Raw genomic sequence first — 24,986 nt, 5'->3', positions numbered from 1 at the left:
TCTTTTAAAATTTCAAATATACTAATGTTGCCACTTAATACTATCCTAAATTGTTAGACGTGTCCTACGAAAGAAGTCCTTGTGGTACCATAGCTCCCAGGGTCAAGGAGATGATAACCAGTTACCTGGCATGCATAGTGGTAAGTAGGCATTTAGCATTCAGTTAATCTCTGGATAGATACAGCATAGAGAGGTGCTACCGTATTCATTCGGTGTGAATCTCAAATGCAGAATCAAGTGGAACTACCTGGTTAGAAAATTTGTTACTAGATCTGTTAGAGTGGGAATAGTTTAAAAGTATACACATAGGAGTTGGAAAATGCTATTGCTTTATAAGTAAGTCTGAAAAGATGATAGGCCTTTTGTGTTTGGTTGGTTGGTTGTAGTCCTCCTAAATTACTAAGTAAGTAAGTCTGAAAAGATAGGCCTTTTGTGTTTGGTTGGTTGGTTGTAGTCCTCCTAAATTACAAAAAAAAGCAATACAAAATTGTATGCTTGCATGAAGTTTATTGATACATTACACTGGTGGCAGACTCCTCCCTGAAATGTTGACCCAGACAGCGTCATTTCTGGATCTGTTAGGAATAATGCAAACATTGAATTGTTTAAAGTTAAACATGAAACCGAACATGTGAAATGAGTAGAAGATCAGAAATGCAAGGTCTACCCTCCTGCTCTGTTACTAAGCTTAACTAGTTACCTATGGGCTTTTGCATTGAAATATCCCAGCAATTTCATGCTGAAAACAGCCATTTTGGCAATTCCACTAGAAGTCCATAAAGAGTTTGAAGAAGTACATGTAGCCTTAAGATAATTTTGTCTTTCCTTAAATATAGTAACTGGTCCTTGAGCCATATAGTAACTGGTCCTTGAGCCTGCTTATGAATGAAATCTAGCTTTTGTCGATCTCTCAGATGTTCAACTTAAAATTCCCACTAATTATTTTAAGTAACTAATTGGTGTATAACACTTCTGTACTTTCAACTCATCTCCCTACTTCCTCTGTTGACCTCCCCCTTACTGCTAATCTGTTTTCCACATAGCAGCCTGAGTGATCTAATAGAAACAGCAATCAGTCATTCTTCTGCTTAAAACACTTGTGCTGGCTTCCCATTGAACTTTTCAATCAAAATCTTTCTTCATTTTATATAATCTCCCCATTTCCCCCCAGCCAGTCTCACTGTGGCCTACTTCGCTGTCTCTGGAAACCCCGTGTTCTTTTCTGCCCTAGGACACAGCCTGGGCGCACCCTGCAAAGCTGGCTTCTTCTCATACTTGGGTGTCAGTTTACATCTGAGCCTGAACACCCTACCTAATAGTGACAATTAAAGGTAGGCCTGTGTCAGTACCTTGTTTTCTCCATAATACTTTACATGTTGTAATACACTTTTTTGTCTGTCTCCCCAACTAAGATGCAGGTCCCATGTTTTTGCTCACTCTACTGTCCACACATAGGGGAGGAGGGCTAGCATAAGGTTTAGGGGAGGAGGGCTAGCATAAGGTTTGACATTAAGTATGAATGAAAAATTAAAAAATGATTTGTGAGTGATCAAACTGTCTCATCCACAGTTAATCTCAGCTGTTGTTTAGCTCTTTACTCTGCCTCTCACCTCTCCATCTACTGCCTCTTACCACGTGGATTAAGTGCTCAGTTACATAATCAAGACTCTCTCTCTTACCTTACTCTTCAGTTGTTCCCAGCTCCTCCCTACTCCCTAAACATGCCAACTAAATTGTCCTGTTTTAAAAATCCATCCCCTTTTCGCATCTACCACTGTGTTTGTTAGACAATGGACTAGGTATTCAAAGGCGACTGAGTTCATTAGTTTCATGTATCGGGCATCAAATCCTTGGCATGAGTCATTGTGGTACAGTGCACCTGCTGTGCATTTATTAGTAACCGGTGGTTAGGAAGTTGGAGACAGTAACCCCAGGAAGTTAGTTAGAGTATACCCCAACTTATTATCTCAAATTGTTTTTAAATATCTAAATCTCCAGGTCAAGAAATCAAAATGCTTAAAACGCGCGTGTTAAGGCCTAAATATTATGGTAGGAAAGTGTACGTACCAGTTTTCAGTTTCTGCTTTGCGAAGTTTGTGAGCAGTAGTCACGGTTACCTCCCCAGCAATACCGTAACTTCCAAAGGGAGCACATTTGTCACCAGATCCTGAACTTTTTTTAGCTACATCTTCTACTGGGAAAGCAACAGAAAGGAAAACAGGGCTTTTTGGCCTGGGGACATCTTGTCCACTTGGAGGATTAGCATTCTGGGGACTTAGGGTATGTTTCTGGTATTTCTCATCTGCAGGAACAGCAATGGGCACTTGCATTGCAACATATCTCAAGACATCTGACTGTGAAACAACAGCATGTCCAGGAAGAGGTTTCCATCCCTGTGCTTCCTGAACATTTGAGCCTACTAAGATAAAAGGTGGGGCACTGGTCTTCTTGGTGTCGCCCATCACATAAGTTGGAAAAGTGACTTTTGGTGGATGCTGCTGAAACTGTGGATCCTTAGGATTAGGTAAATAGAGGGTTGCTTGGGGAAAAGGCCCAGGTGCAGGTGGCGGTGATGGGTGACCTTGTTGATTCTTATCAGTTAGACAGTAAAGGGTCCACATGTTAGAATATGGTGGTGGTTGTCCTCGTTCACTTGTTGCCATTGCTATAAAAAAAAATTTTGCAGGAATTAAAGTTTTGGTCTCTGTATCAGGCACTATGCATAGTAATGTCTTTGTAAGTCTCTTTTACATATTAAAACAGCTGTAGTGATATGTACCGTAGAGCATGCTATAGAGAGGGCTGCATAATCGTGTTTGACAGGTAAAAGAGATTCTCTACAGTTGAAAAACGAGAACAGTGTTGTGGTGGCAAGTGGCAGGGACACTACAGTTGTGGCTGAAGAAGCAATCTTATTCTAAGTTGCAGTTTCCAGCTACTTCAACTTTAGACGTGGCTTCTATAGGCTCCTCGCAGACGAAACTGGTCAACACAACCTTTAGCTTTACCCAAAAGTCAATTGAAGAGTGTGTTAAGCCATTAAAGGAAGCGTTAGTGCATCTGCATAGTGTTTATTTCCTAAAGAAGTTAGCACTAGGTATCATCTTCACATAATCAAAATCTCTCTGGCCCTTCACAGGCACCATTATCTCCCATTAATTTGTTACCACACATAAAACGTCACATAATCTAGGATTGAGAACCCCAGAGAGCACCCCTTTTAGGCAAGACTTGAAATCATAGATCCTAGGTGGCAGTAAAAGGCTGGCTGGTCCCACAGGGATTCTTTGGGTTGAGAAAAAGAGGTTTAGGAGTGCCATCTATAATGCAAGTGTGACCTGCCTCTTGAAGACAGTACTGTCTTGGGAGAACCAAGTCCCAGAAGATGGGCCCTCGGACAAAAGGTTCCCAATAGAGGAGTTTCACTTTGCCCAAATGTGCCAAGTTTACCTTTTGAACACTGGGCCATCTATCCCCGGTGCAGCCTTTTTTCTTCCCCTGAAAAGAAAATAACACTATGAGCTGGGCGCAGTGGCTCACGCCTGTAATCCCAGCACTTTGGGAGGCCGAGGAGGGTGGATCACCTGAGGTTGGGAGTTTGAGACCAGCCTGACCAACATGGAGAAACCCCATCTCTACTAAAAATACAAAATTAGCCGGGCATGGTGGCGCCTGCCTGTAATCCCAGCTACTCGGAAGGCTGAGGCAGGAGAATCACTTGAACCCGGGAGGCGGAGGTTGTGGTGAGCCAAGATCACGCCACTGCACTCCAGCCTGGGCAACAAGAGCAAAACTCCGTCTCAAAAAAAAAAAAAAAGAAATAACACTATGCACATGATTAAGTGGCCATTTTTCCAACAGCTTCAGATACTTTCAAGTAATTTTTTTTTTAAGCTTGTTGAAAAATATGTACAAGCCAGGTCTTCAGCTGTCTCACAGGGAGAGAGGTTTTGATAATCTGAATTTGTGGTTAATATCCTCTTAGTGTTGTGGACAACTCTGTTTTCCTTTAGAAATAGTTAAGCATTTGAAAACAGTGACTTGGTCTGGATATGCTGCTTAAGCCACAAATATAGTGCCAGTCCCACACGCTCCACTCCCAGCGCTGCCCTCTGCCTTTCCAGCTGTGCAGAATCCCTGTCACACTGCCAGACAAAATGTGATCTTTTCTAAACACCTGCTTTGCTAACACTTTTTGAATCACTCTGGCTCAGTTAAGAGTCAGGATTGAGAGAGTTTTTGCAAAAGGAATGGGGGGTTGGCTCATGCACGTCCCTTCTGTCCCTAAAAAGAGAAGGGCCCCTGCAATTATCCATAAGGCAGGAAGGTGAGCAGACCAAATGCCATAATTAGATGGAGATGAAGGTCACATCATGTCTATGTCATAGGAAAACATGGTGATAGTTCAACAGCCAAGAAAGCAGCTTGATTTTGGCACTTTCCAGGAAGAGGGAGCTGATCAAAGGAAGCCAATTACGTGAACTGCATCTATTGCTGTTCAAGTGCCGCAAGTGCCGGGCTGTCCTTTCTGCTGCTGATACCTCCCGGCTCCCCTGACCTTCCCCCTCTCCATCTAGCTATGAAACTGCTCCTTCAGCTGCAGGAAGCTCCCAGGCAGAAAACAAACGCATGGCCCAGCACCCCAAACCTGGTTACAGAGCTCTCCTGACTCAGTGTGAAAGCAGTCAAACACGCCACCATTTTTTCACTTTTTAAAATGCCATAGCCTATGTAAATGCATTGCTGTAGTTTAATTTTTAGATTCACAAGAGGAAAATTTCAAACCAACACCCTCTAATTACAGTTTTGCAATCAGCATATTCAGATCACATGAATATATTTTGTACCTGACAACAGGCTATACTGTTGTTGACTACATAATATGTCCAAAAGAATAACGCAAAAGTGCTGGATGACCAAACTCTGAGGCCAGGCTTTGGGGACATCACTTTAAAATCACTCCTCTCATAGTAGTAGAATCTCAAATACAACAAAGCCTTTAAATGGCTTTGGCATTTAAAAAAAGTCTATTGAAAATAAAGACTGACCAATCTGCAGGGAGCCGACAGAGATGGCTACCTGAAATACAGGTGTCACCTGAAATGCAATTTGTAATGGAAATACCTGATTTTCTTACCTGGCTTCATCAAACCTTATTCAGCTGTTGCTTCCCCTTCTGGTTCAATTTCTGGTGCAGTAAGGCCTTCTGGAGCAGGAGGGAAGGGGCCACTAGATGACTTTACAGATGTACCTGAGTGCACTGCTTCTGCAGCTTCCCCAGAGAGCACAGGTTTGCCTTCCATCTCCTGGGGTACAGAGTTTTCCCCAGACTCCTCCTGCCCAGTATTGTCAGAGACTATTGAAGTGATCTCCACTTCAAGGTGCAGAGATTTTTCAGAGCCTATTTTGATAGCGCCTTCTGCATCCAGGAGTTGTGCAGGTACCTCAGGCTGACCTTTCAAAGATGTGTCAGAGAGCAGAGCTGTTGCTTCTGCCTCCATATATACTGAGGAATATTTTGCATTCTCCTCCAACTGTGCAAGTTTTACAGACTCTACAGATTTTTTAGACATGCCAGAGGTGGTCTTTTCTACTACAGATTTGGGACTAACTTGTGGTGACTGCTCATTTTCTTTTGACTGCTCATTTTCTTTAAGACAAGCAACTTGATCAGTAAAAGGGATAACTATTTGTTCTGGCAGTTGCTCGATATAAACAACTCCTTCAGTCACAGGCATATCGTTATAGACAGATGATATATGAACAGTTGACATAACCTCAATATCAGCCTGCAAAGTGACCTCAAGAGCTTGATCATAAGCAGGAGGTTCTTGTTCATCCTGCAAGGGGACTGAGGAAGCCGTTGGTGGTTCAGCCTCATTTTCTTTAGGTTGAGAACCCAAATCTACATGGACAGATGTTTGGTTCACAACCTGCACTTCTAGCACCTTTCCAGAACACACAAGAGGAGCAGCCACCATGACATCTTCAGCAGCCTCTGAGCTTGGCACCTCCTTGATAACAACAGGCATACTGGTTGCCACATCCACCATTAAAACATCAGATTGATCAGAATGAATAGATGAAACTTTACCTAACATCTGAGCAGCAAGCTGAGCTGGGTCAGCTGGGACGTAGGCAAACTCTGGTGAGACAGCTGTTGGAGGTGGTGATGAGGGTGGGGTAGTAGTCTTAGGGGTGGCTGGTTTGGAAGAAAGATCACCAACTGCTTCTGTTTGCTCAGTGCCTGGCACAGCATAAACTGATGGAAACTGGGTGGTTTTGTCACTATATTCTGTTCTGGTTACATTGTCCTCGTCTGTGTCTGTAGATTTTTCCATCTGGGTAGGTACTTTAGATTCTACAGATGTTTTTCCTGGTTCTTTTAAACATTCTAATTTCTTCTGTGGTGTCGTTCCTTCTGACCATTTCTCTACTAAAACACAACAACCAGATGGGTTAATTAACATCTAAAAAGATTTTTAGAGAAAAAAAGATTTTTAAAGAAGGCAATAATAGGGATGTAGTGGCTCATGCCTGTAATCCCAGCACTTTGGAAGGCTGAGGCAGGAGGATCGCTTGAGCCCAGGAGTTCAAGACCAGCCTGGGCAACAGTGAGACCCCATCTCTACCCACCACCACCAAAAAAAAAGCAATAATGGGTTAAGCATTCAGATGTCAGTATAGACACAAATATAAAAGAGTTTTCAGCTTTGTTTTCCAACATCTGTAGTGTGGGTAATAAAACATTCCTGTCCTTATCTACTCCAAGACCCTCAATTCATTTCCTTAGAAATAAGTGACACTTAATAGCGCAGTAGCAAGACTAATAATCAGATATCATCCTAAGGTGGTCAGCATCAGGGAAAGATCATAACTTTGTGCCTAGAAATAAGGAAGCTGAAAACCTCCATGGAAAAAGCTCCTGATCAAACTTCCACACAAAACTGGGGGAAAAGGTTGGGTGGGGGGAGACCAACTTGGGCAATAAATTATTTCATCTTTGTTGGTGTAGTTATTTAGTAATGACATAGATGCTGCATATTAATAAAGGCATTCCTCCGTTTAAGAAAATTGGTATATAAAGTTTAACTTATGAATTGATAAGCTAGAGGACTATAGGATTTTTTTTTACTTTAAGAAAGTCACATATTCTAACCTAAAAATGGTAGCACCTGCTAGTAATGTGTGATCATGCAGCCAAAGTCAGACTGACCCAGCCAAGAGGAAAGGAAAGATATCTCTGGATCTGAAAGTGTAGACTTAAGTGAATCCTCAGGCATGAGGAAAATTCTCATGGGTTGGAAGGTCACAACAGCTGATGACATATACAAAATCCTAGAGCTGGAAAACTGCTGTAATATTTTATGTGCATCACCCACACACCTAACTACCTTAGTCGTTAACTCATCAAAAGTTTTCACATCTGTTTGCTGAGAATTTTCCTTTGGGAAGCATTTCTCTAATGAAATTTATAAGAAAAGCAGAATTTGCTTCATAAGAATTATATTTGGCTCAAGTCAAAACTTTGGAGACATGTTTTCAATAGGTTCAGCTGCATTCTGAAAAGTAGTGTCCTGCAGGGTCTCCTTTGACATTGGCTGCTGATGTTTTATAAATTCAATTAAGATTTCTAATTCGGGACATGGACATTATACCAAATGCTCACATGCAGAAAAAGATTCAAAAAGAGAGAAAGCCACATCTATCGTTACCTCCCTCTGCTTAGAACAATAACCTCATTTTCCTAACCATTCACCTCTTCAGGACTTTCCCATCCACTTTTTAGGAAAGCCCTTTTATCCACCAGCACATTTGACTGAGTGCTTGTGCTACATACTACATGTAAGAATGGTCTAGGCACTGTTGAGGATAGAAAGACTAAGACGAGACCTCAATATAGCTTACATTTAATAGGGGAAATAAGATAGACAAATATAGGTTAAAAAGTACAAATACCTAATTGGAACTAATAAAGATCTTGGAGTTCTGAGGAGGGGAAAAATTTTTTTTTTTTTTTTTTGAGATAGAGTCTTGCTCTGTTGCCCAGGCTAGAGTGCAGTGGTGCCATCTCGGCTCACTGCAACCTCTACCTCCTGGGTTCAAACAATCCTCCTGCCTCAGCCTCCTGAGTAGCTGGGACTATGGGCGCCCGCCACCATGCCCGGCTAATTTTTGTATTTTTAGTAGAGACAGGGTTTCACCATGTTGGCCAAGCTAGTCTTGAACTCCTGACCTTGTGATCCACCTGCCTCGGCCTTCCAAAGTGCTGGGATTACAGGGGTTGAGCCACCGCACCCAGCTGAAAAATCTTATTTAAGCCTGACCTTGGGAGAGTTACTCTTATGCTTAGGATATAGAAAGCTACAAAATACATTGTTTCCATCATAACAACAGGAAAAAGCCAGATAGATAAGCCACAAAAACATAACTCTTCTTGAGTCCAGCAGAGAGCTGAAGTCAAAAGGTAACCAAGTAATCAAGTAATCTGATTTCAAAAGAGGAACCAGCCCCTCCAAGGAGAAAAGGGACATAAGAACAGTCTCAGCTGTAGCAGGGCCCAGAAAGAATAGGCTGCCATCACACCAGCTGGTAAGAATGTACCAGCTATAATCTTAATGTACTGGTAAAGGCCAAAGGTGCACTAGATGTCAGTCTGGAATTACCTGGGACTACAGACCCAAGGAGAATTCACACTCATTAGCAAACACTTTTCCACCTGCCTCACATGAAAGATGGAGGCAGGGTTGAAGGCCAGAGAGAGCGCTCCTATTATCAAGGCAGAGACAGGAGACACTGGCTCAAGACTGACCACAGAGAGAAGGCAGAGTTTGGCTACCACATGAGGGAGGGCAGGAACACCGAGAAAGCCCCGTGTCCAAAGCCCAGGTGCACAAGTCCAGCCTAGGCCTAAGGCAGGCCCAGAACAACAGGGAACCTCCTGTACTGCTAACCAGCCCAAGGCTAAGAAACAAGAGACAGCAGGCTGCCACCAGGAGAGGGGGGCAAGAGTTTGGAGAGAGATGCCCTTTGTGGGGCATGCTGGCAGAGAAGGCTGAAAGCTGAGGGGGAAGCACAGATGCTGAGAAATACCCTCTGGCACCCCAGCCCCACCCTCAGGCAAAAGGTCTTGGCAGCCTTCTCCTAGAAGGTTTTGAGGCCTGTAGTACAGTGAAGGTAATGAAAGCAACAATAAAACCCAAGTCCAACTCCTAACCAGACTGACCTCCCCATACCCACACCAATTCAAGGCCTCCCTATTTTCCCCCATTAGGTCTTAAATTCTCCAACCACTGATTTACTTACCATGAGCGTTTATCAAGAACGCAGCCAATCTAGGGATTGGATTACTGCAATCCCTAGACTGCCTGCACGGGACCTGACAGGTTGCTTGTGGTATGATTTAGGCACCTCTGGAAAGGACCACTTGCTCTTTTAATTAAAAGTGTCTCCCTCACAGGTTCATGGTACCTGAAATTACGTCTAGAAGATTAAAATGTAATTAATTTTTTAAATGTTAAAAAAGCTCAACATTTTTGTCTCTAGAAGCCCCTTGCTAAACAAAAACATCCCTTATAACCACCATTCTGGAAAGGTAAAGCATTTATAATTATGAATCCTTAACGATTTACCAGGGAATGTATGATATTGTTTTCTTCCCTGCAACTTTCTCATAGTGAAAAAGTTAATGAGAAAACCTAGGTTCCAGTCCTGGTTCTGAGATTTAATAGCTGCATGACCAAGTCAACTGTTCCAAGCTTCAGGCCTCCTCACTTGCAAAATGGGGATTATAACTCTGACTTCATGGAGTTTCTGTGGACATTAAGTGAAATAATGCATCTGAAAGCACTGAATAAACTCTAAATCACATATAAATGGGGAAGGAATGAATCAGTACCCATTTAAAAAGCGATACAGAAAAGTTTTGAAAATGTGCTATCAAATTAAAAATATAAATCTCAAATATCTTTAATTCAGCTTTGATTAAAATTAAATTGGCTATTTCCTAAACTGGGCGGTAAAATACAGGATGTTTTTTCTTTATATGTGTGTGTTATATACTTATGGACTTTTTCATAATTAAAAACTGAGACCAGATGCCTTAAACTTTTATAGTGTTTTTGCAAATGCAAACACTAGGTCAGGCACGATGGCTCATGCGTATAATCCCAGCACTTTGGGAGGCTGAGGCAGGCAGATCACTTGAGGCCAGGAGTTCGAGACCAGCCCAGCCAACATAGTGAAATTCTGTCTCTACTAAAAATTCAAAAATAAGCCAGACACAGTGGCACGTGCCTGTAATCCCAGGTACTCAGGAAGCTGAGGCAGGAGAATTGCTTGAGCCCGGGAGGCAGAGGTTGCAGTGAGCTGAGATTGTGCCACTGCACTCCAGCTTGGGCAACAAAGCTAGACTCTGTCTTTAAAAAAAAAAAAAAAAAAAAAAAAAAATGCAAACACTAGATCAACCATTTGGCTTTGTTTGGAATACATGAAAGAATGCTGGCAAATATATACTTACTAGTTACTATACACATATAATGTAAATCTATATTGAGTTCATGTCATTATCTGTTTATTAAGAAGGGTAAAAAGCTTTTCTCTAATGTTTTAAGGTTGGCTTTAAATACTTATAACAGTCACTGACTTGTAACCTTGAGATTATGTCGGTTGTATAAGACAGAATTTCTTCAAGTTGCAAACTAGGTTTGCTAAAGGTTGATCTTTCAACCTTATGAAGATTAACCCACTATGACTTTGGTGATCTGGTTCTACTTAAGCTGACAAAACTATACACACTGAGAATTAGGAACATAACTAAAGGCATTCCTTCTTGTAAAAAAGTTCCTTTTTAAGTATAATAAAATGACTCAAATTGGCTAACTTTAAAATTCATTGCAGAATCCTGATTTTCCATGAAACCAGTAAGATAAAGAGATAAATTCCAAGCATATGGTATTTTTTTAAATAGGCACAACTCATATGGAGATTCAGGGTACTGAAGTACATAACTGCCCAAGAAGCATAAGGAAAAGGACATATTCTGGCATGGAATGGGAAATCTGAAAGGTATCAAAGACCAGAAGTGTATAAGCAGCAGGGCCTAACAAGAGATACGAGAGGCTGTATAAGAATTGGAGGTGGGCCATCCTGGCTAACACGGTGAAACCCTGTCTCCACTAAAAATACAAAAAATTAGCCGGGCGTGGTGGCGGGCGCCTGTAGTCCCAGCTATTCGGGAGGCTGAGGCAGGAGAATGGCGTGAACCCGGGAGGCGGAGCTTGCAGTGAGCTGAGATCTCACTACTGCACTCCAGCCTGGGGCCAGAGTGAGACTCCGTCTCAAACAAAAAAAAAAAAAGAAAAAAAAGAACTGGAGGTTGGAGGTGGGAGGTGGGAAGCTCAAAGAGAGTGCTTAAAGTCAGGAATATGTATGGTACGTAGTCTCTGAAGAATTTAAAACAGAAGATTCCAACTAGTCTGTATTGAACTGATTGGAATGAGAATACCAGAGACTATAAAGTAGGTGGTTTATTTTCTCCCCTCTTCCTCCTTGCCCTTCCTTCCATTCTTTCTTCATTCAACAAACATTAGTTGCAACATCTATCAAAGAGGACTAAGACTTCCTAAAGATCTCATTCTGATTAAGGATACAGGCAGATGATTGATTATATGACAATGTAGTCAGCACAGTGACTGAAATATGTATGGCTTTTAGGTAATTTTGGTTAAGCTTTAGAAATAAGGAACACGTGTGAAAGTGGCTAGTAATTTGGACTGTAGGAGGTGGAAAGCAAAAGAGGGCATGGCCAGTTTGAGGAAGAACAGCCATTCAGCCTATCCTAGGTAATCTCTCCCACGCCATGCCCCTTTGCCTTCATTCTCCTCTTGGTTCTCCAGCACTGCCATCAAACTTCTCTGGGCCACAGTGAGCAACACCAAATGCAGTTTGGCATCTCTTTGGCTTTGTCCTTCCCTCTTCTCTTCCGGGTCTATTTCTGTCTCCGTCACCCCATTGAGAAGTGACAGCGTGCTGCAGTCCTCAGAGCCCTTGCTCGCTCTTGGCACCTCCTCTGCCTGGGCTCCCACTTTGGCGGCACTTGAGCCCTTCAGCCCACCGCTGCACTGTGGGAGCCCCTTTTTGGGCTGGCCAAGGCCAGAGCCGGCTCCCTCAGCTTGCAGGCAGGTGTGGAGGGAGAGGCACCAGCGGGAACCGGGGCTGCACGCCGCGCTTGCGGGCCAGCTGGAGTTCCGGGTGGGCATGGGCTTGGCGGGCCCCGCATTCCGAGCAGCGGGCCGGCCCTACCGGCCCCGGGCAATGAGGGGCTTAGCACCCAGGGCAGCGGCTGCATAGGGTTTACTGGGTCCCCCAGCAGTGCCAGCCCACCGGCGCTGTGCTTGATTTCTCACCAGGCCTTAGCTGCCTTCCCGCGGGGCAGGGCTCGGGACCTGCAGCCCGCCATGCCTGAGCCTCCCACCCACTCCGTGGACTCCTGTGCGGCCGGAGCCTCCCCGATGAGCGCCGCCCCCTGCTCCACAGCACCCAGTCCCATCGACCACCTAAGGGCTGAGGAGTGCGGGCGCACGGCACCCGGACTGGCAGGCAGCTCCACCTGCAGCCCCAGTGCAGGATCCACTGGGTGAAGCCAGCTGGACTCCTGAGTCTGGTGGGGTCGTGGAGAACCTTTATGTCTAGCTCAGGGATTGTAAATACACCAATCGGCACTCTGTATCTAGCTCAAGGTTTGTAAACACACCAATCAGCACCCTGTGTCTAGCTCAGGGTTTGCGAATGCACCAATCGACACTCTGTATCTAGCTACTCTGGTGGGGCCTTGGAGAACCTTTTGTCCACACTCTGTATCTAACTAATCTGGTGGGGACTTGGAGAACCTTTATGTCTAGCTCAGGGATTGTAAACGCACCAATCAGCGCCCTGTCAAAACAGACCACTCCACTCTACCAATCAGCAGGATGTGGGTGGGGCCAGATAAGAGAATAAAAGCAGGCTGTTCGAGCCAGCAGTGGCAACCCGCTCAAGTCCCCTTCCACACTGTGGAAGCTTTGTTTTTGCTCTTTGCAATAAATTTTGCCACTGCTCACTCTTTGGGTCCACACTGCTTTTATGAGCTGTAACACTCACCTCAAAGGTCTGCAGCTTCACTCCTGAAGCCAGCGAGACCACGAGCCCACCAGGAGGAACAAACAACTCCAGACGTGCTGCCTTAAGAGCTGTAACACTCACCATGAAGGTCTGCAGCTTCACTCCTAAAGCCAGCGAGACCACGAACCCACCAGAAGGAAGAAACTCCAAATACATCCGAACGTCAGAAGGAACAAACTCCAGACGCGCCACCTTAAGAGCTGTAACTCACCGCGAGGGTCCGCGGCTTCATTCTTAAAGTCAGTGAGACCAAGAACCCACCAATTCCAGACATACCATCACTCCCAACACATCCTCCCTCCCCACATTTTTACCAAACCTCATCTCTCCCAACTTCACTTAAGGGCAAAGAATTAAAGCAGGGTGGGTGGAATAGCAGACATTCCCTCCCTTACTCTTTGCTAAGAGAATCTTAGCTAGATTCGTGGCAGCAATGTACCCAGCCCCAGGTGATAAACCACTAATGGCACACTGGTTCTCAAGGGGTAGTAGTATCCCCCTTCCACTGAGAGTATTCGTAGATGTAGAGGGGACATTTTTATTTATTTCAATACCTGGGAGGCATTAGTATTTTAGGAGGCAGGATCAGGGATGCTAGATGTCCTGCAATGCATGGGACAATTCTGATCTCCCTTACCATAAATTGTATCAGCCTCCTTTGGCCTGTGGGACAGAAGCGGAAATCTGCTGGAAAACTTGCAAAAGTGTTCCTTTCTTAATCAAAGGAACAAATGTCACTACTGCCACCACTTTCTCCTCCTTCCTGATGTAAACACAGGCATAACACCTGGAGCAGTAGCATGAGGGGACATGTAAAACACCCTAAGAATGAGACAGCAGAGTGCCTAGATATGTGATACTTATTATTAAATTATATTAGGAGCAGAATGAACACCTTTTCAGATATGTTGTTTTCTTAAAGTCACTCTTAATTGATTTGCTGTTACTTGCAGCTGAAAGCTTTCCTAACTGATATGAGGCATAAATTAGAAGTCGTAAAGAAACATGACAGAGGGGGATTGTGTTAAATGCTGCTCTTTAGATACCATATCTGTTTTTTATTCTATGACATCCATAATACCCATTTTCTCTCTGGGTACTTGTTGAATTCATTATCTTAAGATTTACAGCTACTAGATAATGTATCTGTACTTTTTTAAACCTTCTACCCATAAACATCTGGGCTGTGTCCCATATACCCTCTCCTCTATAGAATAAAGCTGATTAAAAAGAAGCGGATTATTTTCGATTTCCTACATCATAGTCATGTCATCTGTGAATAGTTTTATTTCTTAATATGCCTTTCCTTTTTTAAAAAAATGTGTTTGCCTTATGGCACTGATTAGAACCTACAGTACAAAGCTAAATAGAAATCGTAACATTGGAGATCTTTGTCCTGGTCCCAATCTTGAGGGGAAGGCATTCAATATTCACCATTGGGTACAATGGGTCAATTGGATCATCTGTAAGTCTTTGTGTGTGTACCCATTCCTAGATTTAGAAAGTTGCCTTGTATTCCTCGCTTGCCTATAGGCTTTTTTTTTTTTTTTTTTTGAGACATGGTTTTGCACTGTCACCTAGGCTGAAGTGCAGTGGTGTGATCACAGCTTCAGCCTCCTGAATATCCACGACTACAGGTGTGTGCCACCATGCCCAGCTAATTTTTTAAAAATTTTCTGTAGAGACAAGGTCTCACTATGTTGCTGAGGCTGGTCTCAAACTCGTGGCCTCAAGTGATCCTCCCACCTCAGCCTCCCAAAGCACTTGGATTGCAGGCATGAACCACCATGCCCCTGCTTATAAACTTCTTTAAAAGCATTTCCTGTAGAGTAGGCAATGCATTCTTCTCAGTTTTTGTCTGCCTGAGAATGTCTTTATTTTGCATTCGTTTTTTAAAGGATATATTCCCTGGGTATATATTAATTCTAGGCTGGCATTCTAGGTCACTTTATGTCATTCCATTGTCTTTTGGCTTCTATGGTTTCTATTAAGAAATCACCTATTTGTCTTATTATTGTTCCCCTGAAAAGTAAAGTGCCCTTTTACCCCTCTGCCTGCTCTCAAGATTTTGTCTTTTTCAGCAGTTTAGCTGTGAGGTACCTGTGTGTCATTTTCTTTGTATTTATCCTGCCATGGGTTCATTAGACTTCTTGAACCTGTAAACTTGTCTTTCAGAGTGGGAAAATTCTCAGTCATTTCAAATACTACTACTTTTCCACTCTTTTCCTGTGACTGCAATGACATAGACTTTTTTTTTTTTTTTAGACAGTCTTGCTCTGTCGCCTAGGCTTTAATGCAGTGGTGCAATCTTGGGTCACTGAAACCTCTGCCTCCCAGGTTCAAGCGGTTCTCGTGCCTCAGCCTCCTGAGTAGCTGAGACTACAGGTGGACACAGACCTTTTGACAATGTTCCATATACGTCTCTTACATTCTTTTCTATTTTTCTCTTTGCCTTAATTTGGTTGTTGTCTGTTGGCTCGTTTTTTAGTTTCCTAATTCTGTCTTCTAATAAAGCCATATAATTTTATAGTTTGCAGTTATGGAATAAATGTTTCTTATTTTGTAGTTTCTAACTCTGTTGAAGTTCTGCATCTTTTCATCTATTTTCCATCTTTTCAAAATATCAATCATGGTTATTTTCTATCCACCTCATATAGTAATTCCAGTATCAGGATAGTCTATGGGTCTGTTTCTACTGAGTGTGTTGTTTTAGCCCTTATTAGTCACTTCTTCCTGCTTCTTTGAATGTCTAGTAGTTTTTAACTGTATGCTGGAAACTGTAAATGACACATTGTAGAGGCTCTGATTGTTAATTTTCTTCTAAATGGTACTGATTTTGTTCTAATGGCAAATCAATTTGATCCTCTTGAGATTTGATTATAAATTCTGTTAAAGTGGGCATACTTCAGCTTTGTTCTTACTCCTAGCACATTCGGAGTGTTTGACCTTTCTTCCTAGTGTATGATAGTGCACTACGTATACCTTAAAGTACACTTTATTCATAGTGTATGACCTTTCTGAGGTCTCAACTGAATTGCCAGGGTTTCACAAAAATCTCTTATTTTTGGCTGGGCCCAACCTGCAAAGCCTCTCCCAACACTAAACGGTTCTGATCTCTCGACTTAGCTTTCAGTCTCCCAATAGCTCTTTTCTGCTAAACCTCCTCAAGCTTTACTCCACACATGAGGAGCTTAGGAGTTGGACAAAAACCCAAGGGAAATTTTTGTGCAAACTTTTGGAGGTCCTTCTCTGAAAATGCCTCCTTTCTGGTACTGTCACTCACATCCCAGCCACACTGAAGACTCAAATTCTGCTCCTCTGTCACCTCTCCCTAGATTTCACTCACTGCTTGGGCTATATTTCCCTGCACAAGAATTTGAAAGTGTCCTCAGGAAGAAAGCCTCTGTGAATATGGGCTGAATTTCTAGGAATCCTTTCTCCCAAGAATCTAGGTGCTGGACTTTGTTTTATATAATTTATACAGCTTTTATGTCTGTTTATGATAGGAGGATAAGTCCAATACAGGCTTCTCTATCATAGCTGAAATGAAAATCTCTCCCTCTCTGCTGAATTTCACCTAGCACAGTATCTGGAAATTGTCAGGAATTTAAATATTTGTTAAATGAAATTATGGATTGGACTTGAAGGATACGTGGGATTTAAAAGGTAGAAAAAGGAGTTGAAAGGAACTCCTGGAGGGAGAAGGAACATAAGCCCAAATCAAATGATTTGAAATTTCACATTTCAGGAAATGACAGATTGTCTTAAATATACGGCACATGAGGTCTCTGAAATGAGATGATTGCAATGATTACAAAGGTAGGACAGACTGAAATCATAGAAAGCTTTGGATGCCATGCTGTTGTAAAGGGGTCAAAAGTTACATACTGTGACTTAGATATGCCAGAAAAGTATTACTTTCTCTAACTGATCTCATCTTGCATTAAAATGCTTGTTTCCCAATAGCAGAACTTGATCTTGGTTTAAAAATCTGTCCCTTCTAGTTTAAAAGTCTTTTGGTTAATTAATGAGTCTTTTGGGCTATTGCTCCTTTATTAAAGGTTCTCCTCCTTCTAAAGAGGGGTAACTGAGTCTGGGGTAAGCTCTGTCTCTGATCCACATGTCCTTTTATGCTGCTCTCCATTACCTCTGGTAGAGGCATAACTGGTCTCTGGGTGTTTTTGTTTTCTTTTGTTTGTTTGTTTAGAGATGGGGGTCTCACTATTTTGCCTAGGCTGGTCTTGGACTCCTGGGCTCAAGTGATCCTCCTCCCGCCTCAGCCTCCAAAAGGCTGGAATTACAGGCATGAGCCATCACGCCCTGCCCTCTAGGTGTTGGTCTCTGACATCGCTGCATTCATTGCTTAAAATGTTTCCATTTTGTGGAAAGTGTTACACCTGTTTATCTCACTCAAGGATTGGCAGATCTCCTTCCTTTTAGTACTCTGTAGCATCTAAGGCCTAGTGGCCAATTTTTATTTTATTCTCTGCTTGGATGTTATATACTATAGCTCTCTGCTCATGTGAGCTTTTCCCATCCTGATTCCTTGCTCATCATCACTCTCACTGGGATAATCCAAAAATATCAAGACTCACTAATAACCATACACAGCAGTTGGGCACAGTGGCTCATACGTATAATCCCAGCACTTTGGGAGGTTGAGGCAGGCAGATCACCTGAGGTCAGGAGTTCGAGACCAGCCTAGCCAAGACGGCGAAACCCCATCTCTACTAAACATACAAAAATTAGCCAGGCATGCTGGTGGGCGCCTGGAGTCCCAACTACTCGGGAGGCTGAGGCAGGAGAATCGTTTGAACCCGGGAGGCAGAGGTTGCAGTGAGCCAAGATCACGCCAGTGCACTCCAGCCTGGGCAACAGAGTGAGACTCCATTGCAAAGGAAAAAAAAAAAAACCTTCCAACGAAGTATTTATACAACTTTCCTCAGTAATCTCATAATTTGAGTCTTTATAACTATGAAATCCAATTCTCCTCATGCCGGTAATCCCAACACTGTGGGAGGCTGTGGCAGGAGGATCACTTGCATCCAGGAGTTCAAGTCTAGCCTGGGCAACGAGGCAAGACCCCATCACTATCAAAAATTTATAAAAAATTAGTTGGACATGGTGACTTACAACTGCAGTCCAAGCTACTTGGGAGGCTAAGACAAGAGGATCCCTTGAGCCCAGGCTGCAGTGAGCTATGACGGCGCCACTGCACTCCAGCCTGGGTGACAGAGCATGTCTCTAAAAAATATATATATATATTTTAAAAAGGAACAATGTGATTAAACATAAAATAATTTGTTGGCACCATTCTTAAGTTTGAATATATGCTAGTCATGATGCAATAATTAATAAACATCATTATTAAAACTATTAGTACTTGTGGTACTTACCTTTAATCTGATGAAATTGTTTAACCAGATCTTTTATATCCATAGTAGTATTCCCTGAAGGAATCAATACAGGAAATCAAATACAGATACATGAAATTCCTAACTTAAAATGTTTTCTTTTTCAAAGCAGCAAATATATAAAGGAATAACAAACCTCTATACTTAGTAAGTTCTTGAAAATAAGCTGCTGCAAACTGGTTGATGTTTGATGGGTTGGTTTTGAGAACAGCTCTGCTAATTCCCTCTAGCAGAGTCTTGAGGCCATAGGGTACGACAAGTCTGGGCTTTGAAGAAATCATTTTGGCAGGATGTCTGTAACTCAACTAGAATGAAGAAAAACAAAGTCTTAGAAGTAATTAGTTTTACTAAAATAGCTTTTTTTTTTTTTTTTTTGAGACTCTGTCACCCAGGCTGGAGTGCAGTGGCGTGATCTCAGCTCACTGCAACCTCCGCCTCCCAGGTTCGAGCGATTCTCCAGCCTCAGCCTCCTGAGTAGCTGGGACTACAGGCACATGGCACCACATCCCGCTAATTTTTTGTATTTTTTAGTAGAGCCAGGGTTTCACCGTGTTAGCCAGGATGGTCCCGATCTCCTGACCTCATGATCTGCCCACCTCGGCCTCCCAAAGTGACTAAAATAGTCCTTATGAGTTAACTATAGTTTCTAAGAATAAACTATCTCCTATTAAAATTATCAGCTTTAGTTCTAATATGTAGGTATTCATTTTAGTAAAATGGGCTAATTCTTGATGGTAGTTTAAAAAAAAAACACAACCCTACTAACAATAGCCTACTATGTGCAGATGAGCAATCTAGTACCATTATAGAAATCCATAGGAAAAGCCCTGCCAAGACCCTGAGGACATTAAAAACAAAGAATAAAAAACAAAACCTGCCTCTGTAAAATTCAGTGAATATTTTGTACAGTTAACATTTCATATATCTGTTTCTAAACGAGTCCTTCCAAACCACACAGGCACTGGCCCTTCTGTACATATATTCATCAAACAGTTACAAGATAGTTTTTTTCTATAAGAAAATGTTTTTCCTTATTTTTCTAAATATATTCTCAGACATGTTGCTTTTTTTTTTTTTGAGATGGAGTCTCGCTCTGCCACCCAGGCTGGAGTGCAGTGGCATGATCTCAGCTAACTGCAACCTCCCCCTCCTGGGTTCAAGCAATTCTCTGCCTCAGCCTCCCGAGTAGCTGGGATTACAGGTACTGGCCACCACGCCCGGCTAATTTTTGTATTTTTAGTAGAGACAGGGTTTCACCATCTTGGCCAGGCTGATCCTGAACTCCTGACCTTGTGATCCACCCACAGGCTCCCAAAGCGTTAGGATTACAGGCGTGAGCCACCGTGCCCGACCATTGCTCATGTTTAAGTGTGCATTTTTTAGCTTTAAATTTTGGGGTTTTTTCAGCCTGCTTTGTACTTGCAGGAATAACTTTGTTTTTAACATTAATCAGTGTGGGTATAATTTATTTGTGGTATTATTATACCACCCACTGTCATTTGTACCTTTCTTTTCTCATATCTCCCTTACCCTCTTCCCAAATTTTCCCTTATGTTTCCCCTTCTGCCTTTGGGCCTTTTAAGTGGTATCAGAGATATTGCACAGACCAACCTGTAATTCTCAGAGTTGCAGAGGCTGCCACCTGAAACTGTGTCAGGGTGTATGTATTCTGACTCCTAAAAAATCACCTAAGGCTTCTAAAGAACAAAATTAAATATTTAAGAAAATCCCTAGGAAAACTAAGATAGGAAAAACAAGGTGAAGCTACAGGTAAAGTTAGCACTCCAATGCATGCCATAGCTCCTTCACTTTGATAAAGCTGGGCATCAAATCGGCCCCTAAGCTACCAAGCAGCCATCACAAAATAGGAGATAGGTGGTTAAATGATTCAGGTTTCTTGAGGTGAAAAACACATCAGTTGTATGGGAGAACCACAGCTATTCTGGATACTGAAACCCAGGAGAAATTTCTCCCCCAAGTCCTTATAAAGCAAATAGTGTGATATAATGAACCATGTCCTCAACAACATCCCTACAGTAAATAATGAGTTTCACGGGGTTAAATGGCATAGTTCAGTTACAACAATTATAGAAGGGCACAGCTTCTATTATAAAGTAACTAATATCTCACAGCAAAATGTTCAATACTTAAAAACACATCTCATCTTCCCAAAGGTCAGGACAAAATGAATCTGTACTGGCCAAAGCAAATCCTTTCAGTATATAATTAAGTATAATTGAATCCCTTAATGAAAACTTCCTTTTATGATATCATTCAACAGATTTACTGAATTAAACCATCTTTAAAAAACCAGAAGTGATCTAGCAATCCCACTGCTGGGTATATACCCAAATGGAAATCAGTATACAGAAGAGATATCTGCACTCCCATGTTTGTTCCAGCACTGTTGACAATAGCTAAGATTTGGAAGCAACCTAAGTGTCTATCAACAGATGAATGGATAAAGAAAATGTGGTACATACATACAATGGAGTGCTATTCAGCCATTAAAAAAGAATGAGATCCTGTCATTTGCAACAAAGTGGATGGAACTGGAGATTATTATGTTAAATGAAGTAAGTGAGGCACAGAAAGGAAAACATTGCGTGGTCTCTTATTTGTGAGAGCTAAAAATTGAAACAATTGAACCCATGGACATAGAGAAGGATGGTTACCAGAAGCTGGGAAAGGTAATGGGGCCTGGGTGGGGGAGGGGGAAAGTGGGGCTGGTTAATGGGTATAAAAAATGAATAAAACCTACTACTTGAAAGCACAACAGGGTGTCTATAGTCAATAATTGTACATTTTAAAATAACAGAAAGAGTATAACTGGATTGTTTGTAACACAAAGGATAAATGTTTGAGGGGATAGATGCCCCATTCCCCACAATGTGATTAACATTGTATGTCTGAATCAAAACATCTCATGTGCCCCATAAATATATACACCTACTGTGTACTCACAAGAAAAGAATTTTTTAAAAAAATCAGAAGTGGGGATTCCGCAGTCCCACATGCTAAATGCTAAGGGGCATAGGCAGCATGACATGTTTGATACATATATACTATTTGATACATACTCATATATATCATATGTCTAATTTTCTTTAAGTACCCAAAGTGAGTAGATAGACCGTTTTGAAAGTGGCTCCCAGAGGCCGGGCGCGGTGGCTCACGCCTGTAATCCCAGCACTTTGGGAGGCCGAGGCGGGCGGATCACGAGGCGAGGTCAGGAGATGGAGACCATCCTGGCTAACACGGTGAAACCCCGTCTCCACTAAAACAAAAAATCAGCCGGGCGTGGTGGCGGGTGCCTGTAGTCCCAGCTACTCGGGAGGCTGAGGCAGGAGAATGGCGTGAATCCGGGAGGCGGAGCTGACAGCCGAGATCGTGCCACTGCACTCCAGCCTGGGTGACACAGCTAGAGTCCGTCTCAAAAAAAAAAAAAATGAAGAAGAATAAAAAAGAAAGTGGCTCCCAGAAACCATGATGGCGCCAACAACCTTTCAGGAGGCAGTTAGCAGTTGGTGCTACCAAAGGTGGGGACAGCGGCCATGCACTCCATGAACCCCCGTCCCACTAGTTCTCACCCCGACTTTGGGAACGTGTGGGGCCAGGGACGCTAAACGTCCTACAGTTCAGTTCCCCACAAAGAACTGTCCTAAGCAAGCTGAGAAAAGTCAACGAGTAAAATTGTCACAAACACTATTAGGGTTATTTAAAAGCGACAGCTTAATAATTCTTCCCAGATCTCTCCTATCACCAATACTGGCCCACCACTGGCAGAATTTAAATCCTGCCTCGCCCAACTGTAAACGTCCATGCGCCCACTACCACAAGGGTAACGCCTTAAGCGAGAAATACGATGCCTTTCAGGATGCCAGCGGGGACTTCGGAGCCCTAGGTAACCGCACTCCCCTACCTCTCCCTAAAGAACCTCCGGTGTGTGGGCCCCCGCTGTGTCAGTGCTCGTTTTGCGCTAGGTCTGTTTGGGAGAGACGGGAGTGAAATGTAGGAGGCTGGGCGTGCTCACATCGCCTGGACTTGTTCAAGAGAGGCGGGCGACGGACCCACCGAGGCCTCAGATTCGGCAGCTGGCCGTCTGGTCGCCGCACTCCCCGGTGTGGGCCGGGGCCGCCCCACAGGCCCCCCACCCCCGACTCTGAGGACCCTCCGCCTGCCCCGACGACCTCTCCCACTGCGAGAGACTCCCTGAGACATAATTGTCTCCGAAGCCGCAGGGTGCGCCTTTTCTCCAGATTCTCCCCACCTGCTTTCCGGCCGCGCTCTTAAGAGCTTCCTCGTTGCCCCCTTGCCGGCGGCTCCTAAGGAGACTTGACGCTTGCGAGCGTTTTTATAGCCCCGCCGGCATCAGGGCGTGCATCACGAAGCCCCGCATCACAAAGCTCCGCACCACGCAAGGAGGCGGGGCCACAGCGGCCGCAGCCAATGGGGAGCCGAAAGCGACAAAGGCCATGATTTGGCCGGCGAGGGAGACTTATTTCCCCTTTTTTGGCTAAATCTGAACGGATTTAGGTGATTTCCCAACAAATAGCCAGGAGTAGCTCAAAGCGACTGCCTCTCCGTCTTTGGTCGTTGAGCTTAAAATTAGAGCTCGTTTGGAAAGAAAGTAAGAGATTTATGGCAGTGCTGTCTTGTCACTGCCTCGCCATTCCACACATTGCTCCTGGCCCCATAAACTATAGTTCTCTTCGGTCACCTTTAGGAATAATAATTTCTGCCACGTTGTAGACACACAGTGAATAATTGTATGCAACAGAGCACTTTTTCTTTTGTGAAACTCGCCTGTGGAATGGGAGTTTAACATGAATCCAGAAACTTCCTGTTTCTCCACAGTTGAGATCAGACACCAACTATCCTCACAAAGCACACCGTCAGCAACAAGTCAAAGTGTTACTGTGTGTAACTTCAGCTCAATTTTACCAAACTAAAGGAATACTGCTTCATTTAAAAACGCCCACTCTGCCAGGCACGGTGGCTCACGCCTGTAATCCCAGCACTTTGGGAGGCCGAGGCGGGTGGATCACGAGGTCAGGAGTTCAAGACCAACCTGGCCAAGATGGTGAAACCCTGTCTCTACTAAAAATACAAAATATTAGCCGGGCGTGGTGGTGGGTGCCTGTAATCCCAGCTACTCTGGAGGTTGAGGCAGAGAATTGCTTGAACCTGGGAGGCGGAGGTTGCAGTGAGCCCAGATCGGGCCACTGCACTCCAGCCTGGGCTACTGAGCGAGACTCCGTCTCAAAAAAGCAAAAAACAAAACAAGAAAACGCCCACTCTCTGCTCTTTCACTCATTTAGGCTCAGGTATTTGGACTGGGCTCTAAATAACACCATAATCATGATTATCAGAGTACAAGCAGCCTTAATTTTGGTCCATCTTCAAATGTTTAAAAAGCAACTACTTTAAACCAAAGAGCATCGCCAGGGCAGATATCTGACCAAAAAAAAAAAACAAAACAAAACAAAACAAAAACCAAACCAAAATAAAACAAAACCCTATTTTTTAATTCAGAAAAAATTAGGGCTTCCAGAGCACTTTGCAATAAAAGGCAATGTTAAGGCCTCAGTCAGCATTATCTGGTGCCATTCATTAATCCACTTAATAATTATTACTGAGTGCCAGGAAAGTTCCCTCTTCTCGGGAAGTTTACATACTTGAAAAGGGAGAAATAGCGAGACTCCGTCTCACAAAACAAAACAAAAAAAAAAGGGAGAAATGCTTTTAGACTAAGTATGTTGGTGGGTCTGCAGATATTTTTCATCCTTCATCACTTGCCTCCAGCACCACTTTGGTAATGTAAATAAAAGTGAGATGAGGCTGTCATGATTTCTGATAGCTTGGTTTATAACACATTTAGGTGTCAGAGACATAATGAACTGAGCTACTGAAAATCCTAAGTACCTCATCTATGGTGTCTTTTGGAATTGGAGACATTTATGGTTTTTTTAACCTAACCTTGGTGGGTCATCTCAAACATCTATTAGGTGTAAGGTATTATGCAGAAATACCTGTAACTCAAAAAACAAGATTTTACTCTCCATTTCTTCAGTGACTGTTTGGCTGAGTCATTCTGAAATGCAAATTGTTACAATGTAAACATCTAACCAAGAATTTTCAAACCACTGCCCATCTGCTGCTTTGATTTCTTGAACTCTTAATGATTTGATGTGGTTTCACAATCTTGGCTTGTGTTCATCTCCCTTTCAATCACCAGTATGTTATTTTTTGGTCACCAGTGATTTAAAACGCAAATGTACCTTCCACTGCCCCTCTCCCACACCCCAAATCCTTACCCTATGGAAGTCCATGGTTGTGGGTGTGGCCTCTGCATACCTCTCGTATTTCATCTCTCACCATGTGATTCCCACTTGACCCTCCAGAGTCTTG

General features: G+C 43.1%; 1 protein-coding gene across 5 annotated transcripts; it reads right to left on the bottom strand.

The window, feature by feature from the left end:
* Nucleotides 1-492: 492 nt before the first annotated feature.
* Nucleotides 493-24,345, bottom strand: CABYR (calcium binding tyrosine phosphorylation regulated). Of its 5 annotated transcripts, XM_008955744.4 has the most exons (6): nt 22,846-23,249; nt 18,712-18,880; nt 18,558-18,611; nt 6,095-6,436; nt 2,068-2,665; nt 493-575 (listed from the first exon to the last, which is right to left on the bottom strand). In XM_008955744.4, coding segments are annotated over exons 2-6 (1,140 nt in total). In that variant the 5' UTR covers nt 18,857-18,880; nt 22,846-23,249; the 3' UTR covers nt 493-574. The 5 variants fall into 5 exon arrangements, with proteins under 5 accessions (XP_008953992.1, XP_034799917.1, XP_054958361.1 ...); XM_034944026.3 differs by having other exon boundaries at nt 493-2,665; nt 22,846-23,256; XM_055102386.2 differs by lacking the exon at nt 18,558-18,611 and having other exon boundaries at nt 22,846-23,253.
* Nucleotides 24,346-24,986: the final 641 nt, after the last annotated feature.

The sequence above is a fragment of the Pan paniscus genome, chromosome 17 (assembly GCF_029289425.2).
Source record: "Pan paniscus chromosome 17, NHGRI_mPanPan1-v2.0_pri, whole genome shotgun sequence".
NCBI lineage: Eukaryota > Metazoa > Chordata > Mammalia > Primates > Hominidae > Pan > Pan paniscus.
Note: the sequence above shows the minus strand (reverse complement) of the source record. Positions and strands in the feature narration are given on the sequence as shown.

Bases quoted from the DNA above. Each gene is read 5' to 3' on its own strand.
- CABYR (XM_008955742.5), bottom strand. From the start codon at position 18,856: ATGATTTCTTCAAAGCCCAGACTTGTCGTACCCTATGGCCTCAAGACT. The intron at 18,612-18,711 runs GTTTGTTATTCC...TGATTCCTTCAG, and splicing joins AGAACTTACTAAGTATAGAG to GGAATACTACTATGGATATA. The intron at 6,437-18,557 runs GTAAGTACCACA...GTTGTGTTTTAG, and splicing joins ACAATTTCATCAGATTAAAG to TAGAGAAATGGTCAGAAGGA.